The 17,270-nt window shown below is 40.8% G+C and overlaps 1 protein-coding gene across 2 annotated transcripts in view; it reads right to left on the bottom strand.

The window, feature by feature from the left end:
• Positions 1-223: 223 nt before the first annotated feature.
• The window catches only part of cckbra (cholecystokinin B receptor a), a 43,164-nt gene continuing 26,117 nt past the window's right edge, over positions 224-17,270 (bottom strand). For both annotated transcript variants that reach the window (XM_049570395.1, XM_049570396.1), the window contains exons 4-5: positions 8,882-9,009; positions 224-8,177 (exon numbers count right to left, since the gene is read on the bottom strand). In XM_049570395.1, the coding sequence (XP_049426352.1) occupies positions 7,606-8,177; positions 8,882-9,009 (700 nt within the window). In that variant the 3' untranslated portion in view covers positions 224-7,605. The remainder of the gene's footprint in view (positions 8,178-8,881; positions 9,010-17,270) is intronic.

Raw genomic sequence — 17,270 nt, 5'->3', positions numbered from 1 at the left:
TATTCATCTGTCTTTTACATGTTTTACTGCTGCATACTTATTCACAGTCCAGCTCTCCACTGCTCTGGATGTGAGAGCGTTTCAAACTTCAGTGGAGAGCGACTAGTCCGGAGGCACAAACTGTATCATCTAGCAGATTTTATGCCAGAATCCCAATTTTACTGACAAAATCACACATGCTCTCAGACACATAACACCAAGACATACTCGTGTTTCTTCCCAATGCTTATTTATTTTTTTAAATAATGGACATTTGGCATGAAAAATACTGCACATGTAGCCAGTAACCATGAACCAAACAAGACCGCGTCATATTAACTACATCATACTGGAGATACAGTGAAAGCAAAACATCACAAACAACAATAACCTCACATTTAAAACCTCTCACAGACATGAGTGTGGTCCTGTTTCAACTAACAGACAATTACACATTTCTATAATATTACAATGAAGCACAAGCAGGCACCAGATGTGGTAAAATGTGAAAAGAATCAGCAGACCTGGAGACTGCTTTGGTAAACATTTAGCGCATGTAGATGCACAAACACAGACAGCTTCACCATCAGGGAAATATTTCCAATGCTAATAAGAGCTAAATATATGATTTCATCACCTCATCTCCGTGCTTGCTCCTCACTTCAGCATTTATCAGTTGGTTTACTTGTAGCGTTTCTTTTTTCCTTGAAGCTGAGACTTAAACGTACATGTTAACACTTAAGCTGCTCCCTCAGAAGGTGTTGAGAAGGGAGAAAAACAACGTTACTCTTCCTGTAACTCGATATTTGAGAAGGAAGAGGTGAAGAGAAAGCTACCAAAGACACATTTTTCCTTTTTACAAGGACTCTGTAAGGCTGAGTAAAAAATGAACATGACGGTTGAGAGCAGGTTCTTTGACAATTCACATCAACTGTGTTTGTCAGGTGCAGAACCTGTAGGCCAAAACAAAAATATGTCATTCTGTGCCTGAGGTGAAACTACCAAAATCACTCTTTGCAATTATGAATTATTCTGCAGAAGAACAAAATAAAAAATACAGCAGAGGCACATATTACTGGCAGCCCTCCCCCCAGGAAGCCATTATAAATAATTGAGAAACAACTTCTAATTTACTTATGAGTGCTTTGTCAGTGTTTGCTGACTGAAAATCTTTTCAGGAATGAAGAACAGCAGTTTTGTTTGTAGCTTTTTTTTCAGTAAGGATTTTGTAAGCTCAAGGTGAGCAGAGTTCCCTTTTCCCCAGGAGTGTGTAATTCTTCAGCTACAGTGAAAGCATGAATATCCTCCAAATTAGAGGTTAACTAAGAGCAAAATCATAATGAGCAGCTTAAAGAGCACAAATGACATGCCCCATGAATCATCTGAAATATGAGGAGGTTACTATTATACTGTCAAAAAAGTGACATTCATGAAATACGACACTGCAGTTTATATTTTGTGCTGTCACTTCTTTTGTGTCCCGAGATGGTCAAAGAATTGTTTCATGTGTTGTGTGCGGAAGAGCCAAATGAGGTTTTCTGTTTTTCCTCCTTGTGCGTCGCCTGGAGCACCTAATGGGATTCTTGTTAAGAGAGGTAGAGATAAGAGAGAAACCAACTGTGCACTCGGTCCTATGCCTCGGTCTCATTTCAGTTTCAATTTGCATCAGGCATTGTTCTGGGGACAGAGTAACAATTCGATTTCTCACCCCTGGAGGGGCATTTTTACCTTGTTTTTAGGAGTTGGTAAACTTACTGTGTCATGGTAAAAATCAATTATTCGGTAGCCGACTGTTTGATTCAGGAGGCATTCACAGTTACTGATCAGAGGCTTGCAGAATTAGACGAGACTACTGATACCAATAAACCGCTAAATTTGAAGCTGCAGCCAGCAGCCCTTTCGCTTAGCTTGACTGGCAGCAGGTGGAAACAGCTTCAGGACTCCCTAAAAACTTGGTATTTCACCCATATGGGCATGGTTCTGTAGGACACAGCAGTGCATGCTTTGGTGAGCTGCTTGACCATCTTAGCCCATGCTCTAAGTGCAATTTTATGCAAACAGTATGAGATCAGTTTATTTGATATTGTTCATGTTTTCCTAAAACTTGTAGTGGTTATTTGATCTCACACCTGTGTACATGGAAATTGAAGGTCTGCCTTGTAAGCCCATTTGGGCATTAATACAGACCGCCCATTTGAGTAGATTTTTAATGTTTAACATAATTTAGTCTATCTAAATGTCAATATATTTAAGCACTGTGTAGTTGTACGTATTTTTTAGTTTCACATTATGATGGTCAATTTGACAATTTACCAGCAATCAGGTAAAAATCATTTGAAAGTCTGTGTTAAAGTCCAGTCGCGGTTGCAGCTATGCCCCTAGTACAAGAAGCAAAAATCAAAGTATATCTTTATCAATCAATTATCACAAATAAAAAATTATCTCTATTTGATGTTACAGTTAGGCATGAGGTGCCCTGTAGGTTTCATCTTGGGGTTAAGGAGAACTTTCTGGGGTTCAGTGTTGCTTGATTACCCAAAAAGGGCAGAGACCGTGGATGTTGAAAGAGAATCAAATACAGTGTTGGAGGTGGGGCTCCGTTCATTCCTATTAAAGTTGCTCAGTGAACACAAAAATGTTTGACTTCCTGGCTGTAAAATTACTTGGATCTTCTGCATCTTTGTGCCCATCGAGCAAATGCACTAAGGCTTTCACTGACCAAGCAGCTATGTGGCTCTTTGTCAACTTGAATGGAGATAAAGTGATTAAATTGTGCAGCTCTTTTAGACCTACAAAATGTTACTGGACTGAATAGAACAAATCCTAATTATGAATCAAGTCATGTCAAATGGGTTGTGAAGCTCCAAAAAATACATCCACTGATTCACAAGCATTTCTTTCCTAATGTAAGTCTATGAGAAAAAGTATTTTTCGGCCCAATGGCATCACATGATGGACCTGGAAACTGTAGTTACATGGTTTGGCCACTATGTCAAATTAGCTTCAAAGTCTGTCGCACTTCTATGCATCCAGCACAAAACAGTCTGTATGATGTACAACTTCAGACACGGCCTCTGGGTAAAATACCAAGTTTTTAGGGAATTTTAAACAGCAAGTCTTACTGTTCTAAGATATAAAAATATCCGGCAATCAAATAGATAACCGTAAAAACATAACTTATAATTTATTTATTTATTTATTTATTTATTTTACGTGTTTTTTGGGTTTTGTTTTTTTCACTATTAAAACAACAACCAATATATCACACTAGTTAGTTTTAGGTGCTAAAAACTTTGGACACAATCCGGCTATATTTTCTCTCCCCAGACTTTATATTCTATGCTAAGCTAACTGCCTTATGGTTGTAGTATTGTATTGAGCATATAGACAAGACTCAATCGAAAAAGTTAGATGCCACGTTATCTCAGTTCTGCATTTTTAAACTAATCACCAATATTTTGAGAGTCTATCTGTCTGGAGTGCATGCTAACCCTTCAGTGGGCCTCAGAGTAGGAAGTAGTATATTCTGTAGTGAGGAAATGAGTTGCGCAGTATGTGCTTCTAGTGTGCTGCTGAGTAAAACTAGCAAAAACATACAAAAAAGGGAAAGTATCAGCTCTAAGACTTGAAGGTTAATTCATTTTAATAATGTAAACCTGCACCTGCCGGCCTGCTGAGGTAAATAAAAACAGATATAAAATTCAACAAGAAGTGTACATTTTCAAAGGTAAATCTCTGCCTGTCAAGGCTTAACTTTTAGTGGGGAAGGTTACCTAGAAGTTCATTCATAATGCACGTGACAGGAGACTGAGAAGTATTTTGTGAAGTTTCCATCCACAGGCCATGAAACACAAAACAACACCAACTCTGGATTAAAGGGCCTAATCTTCATTATTCCTACTCAGCCATGGTAATTAACATGCTTACTATACGACAGGCTCCAATTTTATAATGTAACAACAAGACATGCACAGACAGTGAAATAAATCCTGACTAAATCCACAAGGTTCTCCTTTGCACCAAGCACTGGCAAAGATATGGAAATCATTCATTGTCTCCTGCTTTAATTACAAAAGCACACACAGAGTGGAGGCTGCCAGACGAGGTGTTTACAAGTCGGGCTCTGCTGGGGATTTTTGTGTGCCAATTGTCTGTCTGCAAGCCGAACTCGCTGCCACCTTTGCCACTGCCTGTAAACGGCTCTCGGACAGCGCTTGTGCCTGCAAATCTCAGCTGTCACCCACACGCTATTGCCATTCATGTATTCATACGCCTCTGCAGTGAAAAGGATAAAAAGGAGGGTGGTGGGTGGGTGGGGGGGCTGCAGGGACAGGGAGTGCTAGGCGATGGGAGGACATGAAAAAGAGGACCAAACTTGAAAGTGATAGGATATGACAGCAAAAAGCTGTCAGCGCACACTGTATGTAGGACAAAAGAATTACATCACACTGTTCAACACAAATCCAGACATCCTCGTGCTGCAGAGGCCAACTGATAAAATTCGGAGTCTACTTAATATCTTAATGGAGTGTAAATTATTCACCGCAGTACTATCATTTTAATATTTTGGCAGAATTGACTGAATTCATAAATGAATTCATGAATAATTTCCAATTCGGAGTTCGTTAATGAACACCATGTCTTGTCATCAAAAAAATACACTACTTACATATAACTCATGAATCAAACAGGTCTGACTCACCATTGTAGATGTAACTAATGTGTATGTACTACTGGAAATGGAAATTTAGATTTTATTCAAGCTGAGTCTCTTTTTTTTTTTTTTTGCAACTAACAGGTCATGCTAACTTGGCTCTTGCCACCTTTGTCATAGAATTTCGGGGAACATGACTGCCTAAACTATGTCGGACAAGTGGCACAACCCTCCTAAAGTTTTTCGGATATATTTTTAATTTTTCATCAATTATTTCAAAAGCTTGCCACCAAACTAAACCACAGTAAGCTTTTGTAGCAAGCCACATAGGGACATACTTCCAGGGCAACTTGCTAGCTAACGGAACAGCTAGCATTGTTAGTGCTGCAGCCCACCGAGGAAATTCAAAGTAACGTAAAATGCTTTTTTGTTTAACTTTTAGTCGACCATGTCTTTACGAGCACAGCCTAGGAGCTAGAGAGGATCATCCTACCAAACAATAGAACTGAAGAAACTGGTGACTTACCAAACAGTTAGCTTGGTTAGCTGGCTGGTTACCATCTTTGTAGATCTGCAGTTAGCTTCATTAGCCAATCCTCATTTTGTGTTGAATATCATCTCAGAACAGTGTTTGGAATAATTTCTGTGTTAAATGTGAATTAAACACAAAAGACATAGGTCTTTATGCTAAGCTAAGCTAATTGGCTGCTGATTGTAGCTTTATATTTAGTTTACAGACATGAGAGCAGCATCGATCCTCTTATCTTACTTCCTGCAAGAATGCAAATAATAGTTTTATATGTCGTTTGCTGTCACTGTTTTTATTCGTATTCTAATTTCTGTAAAATCTGACCGTAAAGTCCAAATGAAACAGCATTTTGAGAGTTTCTAGCCTCAGTATTGTGAGGTATTTGCGAGTTAAACACAATAGGCAGGCAGGACATAACGTTGCGAGGATTTTGATTTGATTGCAGAAAAGTGGGCATGTCATAACAGTCATAACAGATGCCTTGGCAGTGTCATGCTGATGGGATAGCAGTATCCCTCAGGGACAGAGAGAGATGAAGCCTATCAGATGCTCCTTGTAGTTGCAGAGGCAGTCCACTGTAAAATGTCTTGCGCATAATCTGGAGCTGCAACAGTTACCCGTGGCCCGTAACCACAGCATTTTGGGGAAATGAAGACACACTGAGGTAGCATGCTGTTCCTAACTTAATCTTTGCAGAGATTTGCAATCTTTGCTCTGTGCAGTTTAATGCTGCACATTGATTGATGGGTGGATGTCATGATATTAGCTGAAATTGGTTGGTACTAGCTTTTGTAAGCACACGTCATGTTTTGTTTGACAGGAAGAAAACATTTTTGTACTAATTTTAACTCAGCAATTTTCATCCTATTGTAGTGCACTTTGAGCTCCAGTCTTTGAATGAAAGATGCTATTTAAATCACGTTTGTTGTTATTATTAATGAATTGAAGGGCTCAGATGTAGCACGTCAGCAAAGCCATTCATCTTTAGTCTGACAAAGGCAAAGTCATGAGATTTGCACTGCAGGAGAGGAGAGGGTCCCTGAGAAACACCTCGTTAGTCTGAGCCTGGAAACGGGGTCTTTGTACTTAGGTAATGCTCGAAGTAATTGGCAGCACTGCAGCGGAAGGCAGAGAGAGTACATAAAAGACACAGCAGAGATAATTGAGCAGAAAAGGTGAGTTTGACTGAAGCACTTTTCGGTGCCATTTGTAGCAGGGGCAGGATGGAGCAACTAGAAGCTGCAATCCGCCTTTTATGGATGGACTATCTGCACTTTCTCTAATAACTCACATCCTGGCGTTAATGTGTACATCAGTATTCAACATACATTTGTAGCAGTGGCAACAGGAGATTTAAGTTCCATGACTGAAACTGTTTGATACCAGTTTGTTATGCTGCGGGGTGGACCAACACCGGAAAATTGCCTCGTTCTAAACACCAGGCTTTCTCATTTATGCTTGCCAAGGAAAATAAGAGTAAATTACAGTCTTCAGATGTTTATCGTCAAGACGTTTATGTAAAGGTGCACCTGCCTTATCAGCCTGAATCACAGAGCGGTGCTGCAAAAGAGTCAAAGCATCCCATTATTGATAAAAAGCCCACAAAATCATAGGAATGAATATATTTTGGTGTTTGCATATTTGCAGAACATATGCTTTGCCCACAATAAGTGATGTAACACAACTCAGTAAGAGTGAAACACTTAGTCAGAGCTAAGCAAGAAGCTTGTCCAAAAAAAGCTAAACTAACTCTTTCCCTTTGATGTCTTTTTTTGGTATAAATAGAATGATTTCTGTTTAAATATTTCAGAAATTAGGGACCCAGCAATGCGTTCAAAGTTGCCCTTCAGTAGAATAATTCTGATAACTGAGAGCAATGCCCTGAATGAATGAAGATGAAACTACATGAAACACAAAAGGAGCTGAAATCCATACTGATTCATTACTGAGGTAATAAGTCCTCACTGTTCAACAGTATGTCTCTGTCAAAAATTTACCTTTGGCACAGTAAGAACACAAAGACAGTATTTACAAGTACACAGGATCCATATTTTTGATGTAGATTTTCCACTAAAATGTCTCTCCGCCAGTGAACGCACTACCATGACAAACGAAGCCACACAAAGAGCACAGGCACTTGATGTTCTCTTCAGATGCAACAAAGCGGATGCTGCCAATTAAACAGAAGAAAAAAGAATGTCACCAAACTGAAACGGCGTTTCACCCACCTCACATTCTGCAACCATGCACACAGAATTTGAGGGAGACCTTTTAAAAAGGCCTCATAAATGAGGGCAGGGATATTACTCAGCGTATGACTCATAGCATATTAAGATTAAGGGTGAAAAACAGAAGATGAAAAAAAAAAAAAAAAAACAGATGTTGCACGCAGCAACCACTGCCCTGACAGACATTGATGCGACCACCCAGCTCTCCTCGGGGCTCAGCAGGTGCCAGTGGTGCTGACAGTGGTGTAGCTGAACTTGGACATGGAGGTGGCCATTGAAGTTCCCATTGAGGTGGCAGTGATGCCGTCTTCTCCTCCCTCCTTCCTCCTGCACCACCAGCGACAGAGTCGGTTGCGGCAGCAGCAGGCGAAGGTGGACAGCAGGGCTTTGCGGAAGCGTGTGTTCATGAAGCAGTAAATGATGGGATTGACGCAGGCCGAGGTGTAGGACAACAGGTGGATGAAGGAGATGGGTGCTCCTGTGAGGGCTTTGGACGCTGACTTCAAGTCAAAGGCCTTCCAGGTGTTGGCTGAGTAAAGGGGCATCCAGCAGATGAAGAAGAGCGCCACGATCACCATCAGCATGCGGATGACTCGCCTCTTGGCCTGCAGTTTTGCCTCCGAGGTGTTGCTGCGGGCACGTTCAGTTTTGGCCTGGGCGCCGCCAGACGACGCAGAGAGGGTGGGGAGCTCCACAGCGGAGGAGGGTTTTTTAGACACCTGGATGTAGCAACCGTCATCGTCATCATTGGACCCTGCAACAGTTCGTCCTACACCGTTCTTCTGGCCTGTGGAGTGTCAGAAAGTTAATATTTGGAAGCTTCAACATAATGTAAAAAAGTATTCAAGGAGAAAGGGATCTTGTAACGGCCACTGTTAGCAACAGCTGCAGAAAACACTATGTTTAGCAACAGATTAGCAGTTTCCACCGAAGGCTATTTCAGAATCCAGATCTCAACCTTGATGAATCACACACAAGACTCCATGGAAACTGGTGCTGAAGCACACAGGAACTACAGCAGTGATAATTCACCTAAAGCGACCATACTTCCTGACAGCGTTTATCATTCTCTATCAGAAATACCAACTGTAAAGCCACTGTGAAATTCTAAACATGCATGAAAACAAGTAGAGTGGGTATGAAGAGTGTATTTTCGGATGTAACAGGTGCAGAACCTGTAGGTAGCCACAAAATATGTCATTCTCTGCTTGAGGCAAAACAAGCAAATCTCGACAGTTATGCTGTTTGCCTTCCATAACATTAAAACACTAAAAAAATACATTCAGTCAGGTATAGTTAATTGGATTTTAATTGTATCATTACCGGCAGTTTTACCAGACTTTTGATAATTCCTGCTGTAGCCTCTGTCTAATATAACTCAAATGCTGGTCTATAAAAAGTGAAATAAATGTTTTCATCCACAGTGCGAGTTAAATCACTGTGAACAAAAAAGGCTGTCGCAAATTGGAATGAATTTCTGACAGATCTCACCAGTGGTCTCTCTGCTCTGGCCCAACTCAAACTGCATGCCTCTGTAGAGCTCTCTGGAGATCAGACCGTAGGCTACAATCATCACCACTCCCGGCACGAAGAACAGAGTGAACAGGAGCAGCACATACCTGAAAAACAGCCAGTGTGGAAAGAGAAAAACAACACAATCATATCAACAATCATCGTCAAAACCAGCCAAATACATCAGATTATCTTGCTATTGACTGAAAAACTCACTCAGACCTCAAAAAACTGTTTTTTATTTCCCCTGGTGCACCTTCATGCATGTGTTAGAGGTGTGCTAGAGGCCCCGCAGATGGTTGACCCCTCCAACAACACTCTTTACACTTTTGGTGTCTGGCAAAAGATACTGCAACATCCCGGGCCAATTCTGCCGCCTTTCCCTGCAGGCTGCTCGGCACCCTGTGTTTTAACCTTCCGCTATACTTGCTCTACCTCTCTTCGGAACATTTTTATTTACCATTCAGTTTGCATATGTCTACAAATTTTACTTTCAACAAATATTGCCATGATGTTATGACATTGTCAGGCTCATGATGCACAGTTTTCTTTTTACGAAGGATCAAAATCGATGCAGCAGAATCAAAAATAACATTTTTTATGCCACCCATAAACCCCCATATTAAAATGACTACCTTTACAGCAAAAATAAGCATGTTTACAGTCCAGTACAAAAAACAGTTTTGATCTCTATGGCTAATTTCCCCATTCATGACACCTGTACAGAGGTTGAATTGTTATACAAGTCACCCATTAAGACATTATTAAGGCTTAAATTTATGCATAATTAAGGGCATGGCTGCTTTAAATGACAGGTGGGTGCAATCTGTTGACAAGTCGCTACCATGATTACAACGTTGGTTAGGTTATATAATTGTGGTGTAACCCCAGATTCACAGAATTTAGGCATAAACATAACTCTTGCTATTTCAATGTGTTTTCAATTCATGAAAGTTAAAGGAGCAGTTTGTAGGATTTAGTGACATCTAGCGTGAACTCCCAGTTAGGATTCTTTCGGTACGGATTGTTGAGGACGTTTTTTACCACGAGTTGACCAGCTTTACCGGTGTTTATCTGCGATTTAACCAGTAAAAACACTGAATAACAATACAAATCTGTGTTTTTCTGACACTGTTGGGCTCGTCACAGAGGGGCTGCTAACTATGGTGGCTGATGCAAAAACACAAATGGCCCTAGTGTTTGGTTTGTCCATTTTGAGTAGAAACATGGCAGTGTAACATGGTGGACTATGGGAACGCTCCCTGTGTAGATATAAACAGTTCATTCAAAGGTAATGGAAACATGGTGATTCTAAATCCTACACACTGAACCTTTTATTTTAATGTTTTGTCCGCCTAATGAAGTCTTGTTCAGTGTTTGGTTGTACTAAAAGATCCTCTCAGGAGTCGGATATTCAGGTTTTCCAGTAAGAACATTTGTTTGAACTGTTTTAAACTTGTTTTTGCTCGTGAAAATTAGCATTAGTATTTTCAGTAGTGGCAGTAGCTCAGTCCATAGGGACTTGGGTTGGGAACTGGAGGGTCGCCTGTTCAAGTCCCCGTCCGGACCAAAATATGGAGTGTGGACTGGTAGCTGGAGAGGTGCCAGCTCACCTCCTGGGCACTGCCGAGGTGCCCCTGAGCAAGGCACCGAACCCCCCAACCGCTCAGAGCGCCTGTCATGGGCAGCCCACTCTGACATCTCTCCACTTAGTGCATGTATAGGTCCAGTTTGTGCATGTGTGTGTTCGGACCTGTGTGTAATTGACAAACAGAATGAAAAAAAATTGAATTTCCCCACAGGGATTAAATAAAGTATAAAAAAAAACAAAAAAAAATCACAGTTAAAGGGCCAGTGTGTAATATTTGGCATGGTTTATTGTCAATCTGAATCCGAATCTGAATCTTCTACCCATTAATATGTTTATGCAAGTGTATAATCGCTATAAAATAAAATTGGTTTGGTTTTCGTAGCCTTATAATTATGCTTTTATATATATATATATATATATATATATATATATAGCAAGAGCCTTGCTTTAGGGAGGTCGCCATCTTGCGCCGCCATGTATGTAAGGCAGCCCGAGCGGACAATCCAGCCAGCCAGAGAACACGTTTCGCGTGTATAAATGAACCAACGAAGACAGTGGAAGGAAGGAAGAAGGAGGAAGAAACAGCAGAGTGTTAGTAGTTCGTTGATAGAGAGTAGTGAAAAGTTTTTTTTAGTTATAAAGTTTGCGAATGGACCACACTTACCACGCAACAGGAGAGAATGAACCCGAACCGTCATCTGCGAGGAAAAGAAGATGCAACTTCACTCCTTGTGATGCACTCTCTGCGGCGCTTTTCCTCCTGGTGATATATCTCCCCAACGATGGTAGCAGTAGCACCGAATCCCATTCTGTGCATTCAGCCTCTCTTCTTGCCCGCTCAGCATCAAACACATGGAGTTCCTCATCTGTATGCTCTGGCTCAAACAGGTATGGCTCTGGGTCTGTGTCCGCTACAAGAAACTCTTCAAAATCGCGTTCAAAGTCGTCCATTGCAGCTACTATAGTCCGGAGATATCGCTAGGCTAAATAAACAGCTGAGCTCTGTTTACCGGCTATGCTGTCAGTCAGTGTGCGGGCTGGAGATTGAGCAGAGAGGGGAGGGGGGTCCCCACTCAGTATGGTAATTGAGTATGTGTGTAAAGTTATGAAGTGTGTCTGTTACGCTAGAAGAGTCAGAGTTTGGGATGGAGTGGAGTGGTACCGGAGTTTCTGGAGTGCTCAAATAAACGGGCCTTTTTCCCGAACGCTCCTCTGGTCTCCTGCTCGTGAGGGATTCATTACAATATAGTAACATGGCTTAGATTTCTAACTAAACATTCACCTTGTCGCTAGATAGACCTACTCCTGAAAAAGTCGTGCGCAAGGCTTTTTGTCCCTACGAGGCAACCGTCATTTACCTGACGGGAGGGGTGAGCGAGTGACCCTGCAATCTAGAATTTGACCACTAATGTCACTGTTTTCAATCCATTTTACACACTGGGCCTTTAACTATAGACTGGAAATGCACTGTGCTGACCAAGCTAGCAGCTAACGTTCGGGTTATCTCCACCCTCTTGTCCAAATGTGGTCATTTTTGGCTATACAAATCTGAGATGGGAACAGCCAAATGCCAGACTCGAGGCTTTAAAATGAGAGCCCACAGACCAATGGATGTTATCATAGTGGCTATACAGTCAATGGTCTAAACTGGCTGCATGGAGTAATGGGGTAAAAGAAAGTATAACTGGGAGTAAATGAATTAAAATTATGCATTTGACAAAATACACTGCACTCAAACATGATGTGCTATCAAATTCATATCTTCCCAACATGAGGACACATTAGACCACCATAGTTAGCAGAGTGAGGCAACCCAGTTGGACCAGTTGAACCAGTTAGCTGCTGCAGGTCTGACACCACAAGACACGACTTTCTGTCAGAAGGTAGTAGCCATCCTGTTTAACTGAGGGAGGGTTTTCAACACGACCTTATTGAACAGTCCTGTAGACATATTGACAGTTTACACAGTAGCACAGTGCATATTGACACGCATGGTAACAACTGCACCTCATATGGATACAGCAGCACAGCATATAGAAAGTACACATGGCTATATAACCCAACAGAAGGAATGTTTTTTTTTTCAGAAAGCACTTCTGAAATTACATTTTGCCAAATAAACATTGTTAAATATGCTGTAATATGACAATTGTGAGACATTTCATGCTGCTCCAGGCTGTGTACTTGGCTGTTTTCTGATCATAAATGTTCCATTTCCTAGCACAGAAAGAAAAATGATCATGGCTCTCTTGAGTGCCTGGATTGATGGCACCTCAAAGAAAAGTTGTGAGCTGAGTAAAGTGCAAAGAAACTGAAGAAAACATTGACTGAGAGGAATTTTTCAACAGCGTACAAAATTCAAAGGGCTCAGAGCCTCTGTCAGTATCTGATATCTACAAATCTGTAAAAGATCTGCAACAATTTGTAGCCTTGCCAATATATGCAGTACAGCACAATAAATGAGTTGCATGAGAAATCTCTGGAGATTATAAATGTATAGACTCTTATCAGTGAACCAAATGAATAAAACCTTTTCATGAAATAAGGTGAGCTGAAGGGACAAGGGCAATTATAGTAAAAGAGAAAACAAGAAAGGCTAACTCATGAATAAATAAGATAAGGAAATTGCACAGGTGTCACTTTAATCGTATTAAGTCTTTACCATCTGCAGCCACATCTCCCTTTTGATTAGTCATAATAACAGAATGCTCTTCTCAACCACCGAGGTCTGTGGTGCACATCTGTCAGCACATAAAAGCGACAGCGGAGAGGAAGAGGCCATGTTTCATTCATTCTCTGATATTCTAATGTCTTCCTGGGCAACCCTCAGAACTGTGCACAGCCCCTCTCTTTCACTCCTCTCTTTAAAACAAGGCTTCAGTCAAAGCCTCTCATCAGCTGGCTGTTTGATACCATGGAAAATCTGTTTGACAAAAGCTGTCAGGAAGTGAACGTGTAAGAGTGCGGGAACACCAAAAAAATATGGTGGCTATCTGGGCTTGTTTGGCCTCAAGGGGGAAAACCCAGATGGATGACATGATGAATTTTATATGCAGCTCCCTCTTTTGATAGCTCCTTGAAAACCTGAAAGAATTACCTGAAAGCTACGTGATTATCAACCAGGAAAGGAGTGTTTAGTTCATATCATCAAACAAAATGATATGCACGGCACGTATTACACGTTTCCGCCCTACAAACACTACTTCAAATAAATTCAGCCTGAGCTAGGGAGATGTGGAAATTACATCGGTCTTTTCTTTGCAGTTTTGATTTCCGCTGGTGGCATGGCTCTATGGTTGGCAGCATCAGTTGGTCCAGACTGAAATATCCTACATCTATTGGATGGATTGCCATGAAACTATGTTCATTTTCATGGCAGATTAATCATAATGATTTTAGTGATCCCCTGACTTGTCCAATGTTTGGTTTATGACCAAATACCTGCGAAACTAATGACATTCTTATCGGCATCAGATGAAGTTTGTGTTTAGTACTAATTAGCAAATGCTAACACGCTAAACTAAGATGGTGAAAATGGTAAAAATTAAACCTGCTTAATATCAGCATGTTAGCTTTGTATTGAGAGCAAAGAAACATTAGGTGTGTCGGAAGAGACTATCGTAGAACAAAGAACTCCAGCACATTGTCTTAAATGCTTGCAATTTTAAGAGATTTATCGAGACCAAGGTTTTGGTACAGAGATCTTCATCAGGTTATTTTTTAAAACAATGGGAGAGACCATTCAGTCTTTGAATCAATCGTTATATATAATCATGTCAGGGCACCCTAGGCCGACAGTATAGACAGAAATCATCATATAGAAAATGCACATTATACGTAGCTTTAAATGTACACACATAATGAGAAAAAGCTACCATACACAGAAAAATATTTTCAATAGCTGATTATTGTAATTAAAAATAACTGTCTCCTAGAATCTGTCCCTAGACAAGATCAGTAAGAGGACAGGATTAGAGAGAGGGTAAGACAGAATATACACATATATTCTCTCTCTCTAAATTTAATATAGATGGTATGTTGGGAGAAAAATTACAGAAAACATATCATAGCATCACATTAAAAAGTAGCTCATCAGTCAGACCCAAAGTGACAAGGTCTGTAAAGTGATGTTCTCTCCTATTGTCTTGAAAAGTAACCCAATGAAGGAGTCTGTTCCGAAACATCCTTCCCAGTTCATCTCTTATAATTGCTTGTGTTTAAGACTGTGTGGGTTTTTCGTTATGTAATTGTAATTAATTGTAATTGTTATTAATTTCACCTCGTCCACCTGTAAGAAGACTTGCACGTGGCATGTGTTTCGTTGTTTGCATCATAGAGGGATAACCATATTTCCCTGGACCTATTTAAAGGTCTTTAGATTATTCATCCCTCTGGAGTGCCTTTGCTGCTTAGATGTTGTTTTTTTAAAAAAATGTAAACTCCAGACTGCGGAAAATTGTCAATGCACACCATGCGTGAGAATAATTACAAAAATCCCAAATCATTTGTCTTTGACTTGACAAAATTGGTTCATTAACCACTTTATGGGTCTTTTATGCATCTTGAAATCATTTGCTCATCATCTCAGACTACAGTAATTCACACTGCTTCATTAGGTGCAACAAAAGGTGCCATTTTCATCTAGCAGGTATAATCTTCTTCAATCTAAGTTTTAACCCCTAACCCTGGGGTAATTTAAAAGATGGCCATGATGGATGAAGATGAAACTGTGAATTAAATCTTGAAAGGTCTGCATACTTAGCGACACATCTGGACTTTTGACATCTGAGCCTCGACTTTCTTCCTCCTCCTTCTCCTCCTCACCGAGCAGACTAATTAACTGGTCTCCCACTGCCTCGTCTTGCCCAGAGAAGCTTTACAGTTTGATAGACAGACAAGAGAAAAGAGAGTGTTCGACCACAAAAGGCTGTCAAGTAGGGATATGTACAAGGTTTTGCTATGTTCAGCTTCTTCTTCATTTTAATTGCGCCATCCTGCAGGATCTTGTGTTGCTTATGGACAGAACTTTGAGAATCCCTGAGTAGTGTATCCCAGGATGCTCTAACATACAGTATCTTGTCCATGTGTATCTATCGACTTGGGGTGCTTTTTAGCAAGCATGTATTGGTCCTCAGAGGACATGTAGATGGATGATGTCCAGACTGTAGCAGCAATAATCATTTCTTTCCTGACATTTCAGAAAAGCTTTCCTCTTCCATCCTTTTCAGTGTACAGTCAGGAGCAGAGAAACTATTATGTTCATTTAAAATGATGGCAAAATGCATCCTAGCAGCACCAGTACTAGAGGCAGACACATTATCTATAGTATCTCTGTCTAATGATGTTTCTACTTTCTGCCCCAGCTTCTTCGTTCTTTGGTTCGACCCCTGCCAACCTAGAAGACGTTTCTATATCATTCCCTCGCCAATTATACCATAACAGGAGCTGCCAGGTCACCTTTTTCATCTGAATAAACTGTCTCCCACTTAATGATTTCATTCATTTTTCAGACACCACATCTGTAGCCACCTTTACAGCTTCAGTCAAGGGGTTCAAGCTTAGAATGACATGAATTTACTGCAGGAGCCGTCTCTTCATCATCAGCTAGATTTTTTATCGCTCTCATATTTCTGCCTGGGTAGGTAGAGAGAAAATGCACCCTACATAAGTGGATTTGCTCAAAAGGGTGAAATAAATCTGCACGAATCCTATGTGCCAAGTTAAACTTTGGTTAACTTTGACATGCAAATTCAGGCCGCAAGTGTGTTTACAGTGCTTACCCCTGACAGTCCAAAATGGTGGAAGCTATTGTAGCTAATTAGCTGTGTTTGACCATCAACTTTTATTCAACCTCCTCTGCCTGAGGGGTTCACAAAAAAGAAACTGTTTGTTTTGATGGTACAAACAGGGGCGCACCGTTAGGAGAAGCAAACCAGGCACACTACATGTCATATTAACCCATTCTCACACACAGTCACACACTGGTGGCTGAGGCTACCATACATGGTGCTACCTGCTACTCAGTTACCATTCACATGGTCTCACACACCAGTGGAACAGCCATTGGAGGCAATTCTGGGATCAGTATCGACTCCCTCTACCTCTGAGCCAGAGCCGGCCCTGGGAATACAATGTTTGTCAACGAAATTGTCACTAAAATGCGTCTACAAAAGCAAGACATCATTTGTTGGCAGATCGGAATGAAATATTGCAGTGAGAAGTAGAACAAGAAGAAGCAGCCACAGTGAGCTGTTGGATAAAGAGCTGCACACTTTCAACTTCTTTGGGATGTAACTAACTTCCTATCCCTCATTTACATTATCAGGTTCCCTCTTAGCATTGGGTTTAAATCCAAAATGCCTCTAAATAGGGGCTTTTGCATTTCACTTTGACACCAAATCCTCTGCCATCGTCTTGTAGTCAAATCTGATTCCTTCTACTCTGCTGCTGCCACTCGGCTGCTGCTGTATGAAGCAGATACTTTCATAGAGCGTCCATTGTCTCATTAAGTATTGATTTAAAAATGGTGGGAAGGTGGCCACATAATGTAATTGGTGCATGCATGAAAATCATGTAACACTGGTAACTCCAACCACTGCGGCAATCCTATCATACATACGTCAAGTGTAAACGACAGCACAATGAAATGACTGTACCTTTCTGGTCAACAGAAACGAAAGAATTATCGAGACCCTCCCACCAGTGTCAAGGATCATTACTTGGTACACGTTTTTTGAATAACCTGTGTGGACTTATTGTATTGCCAGCATGTCCCAA

This window comes from Epinephelus fuscoguttatus, linkage group LG24 (assembly GCF_011397635.1).
Source record: "Epinephelus fuscoguttatus linkage group LG24, E.fuscoguttatus.final_Chr_v1".
Taxonomy (NCBI): Eukaryota; Metazoa; Chordata; class Actinopteri; order Perciformes; family Serranidae; genus Epinephelus; species Epinephelus fuscoguttatus.
Note: the sequence above shows the minus strand (reverse complement) of the source record. Positions and strands in the feature narration are given on the sequence as shown.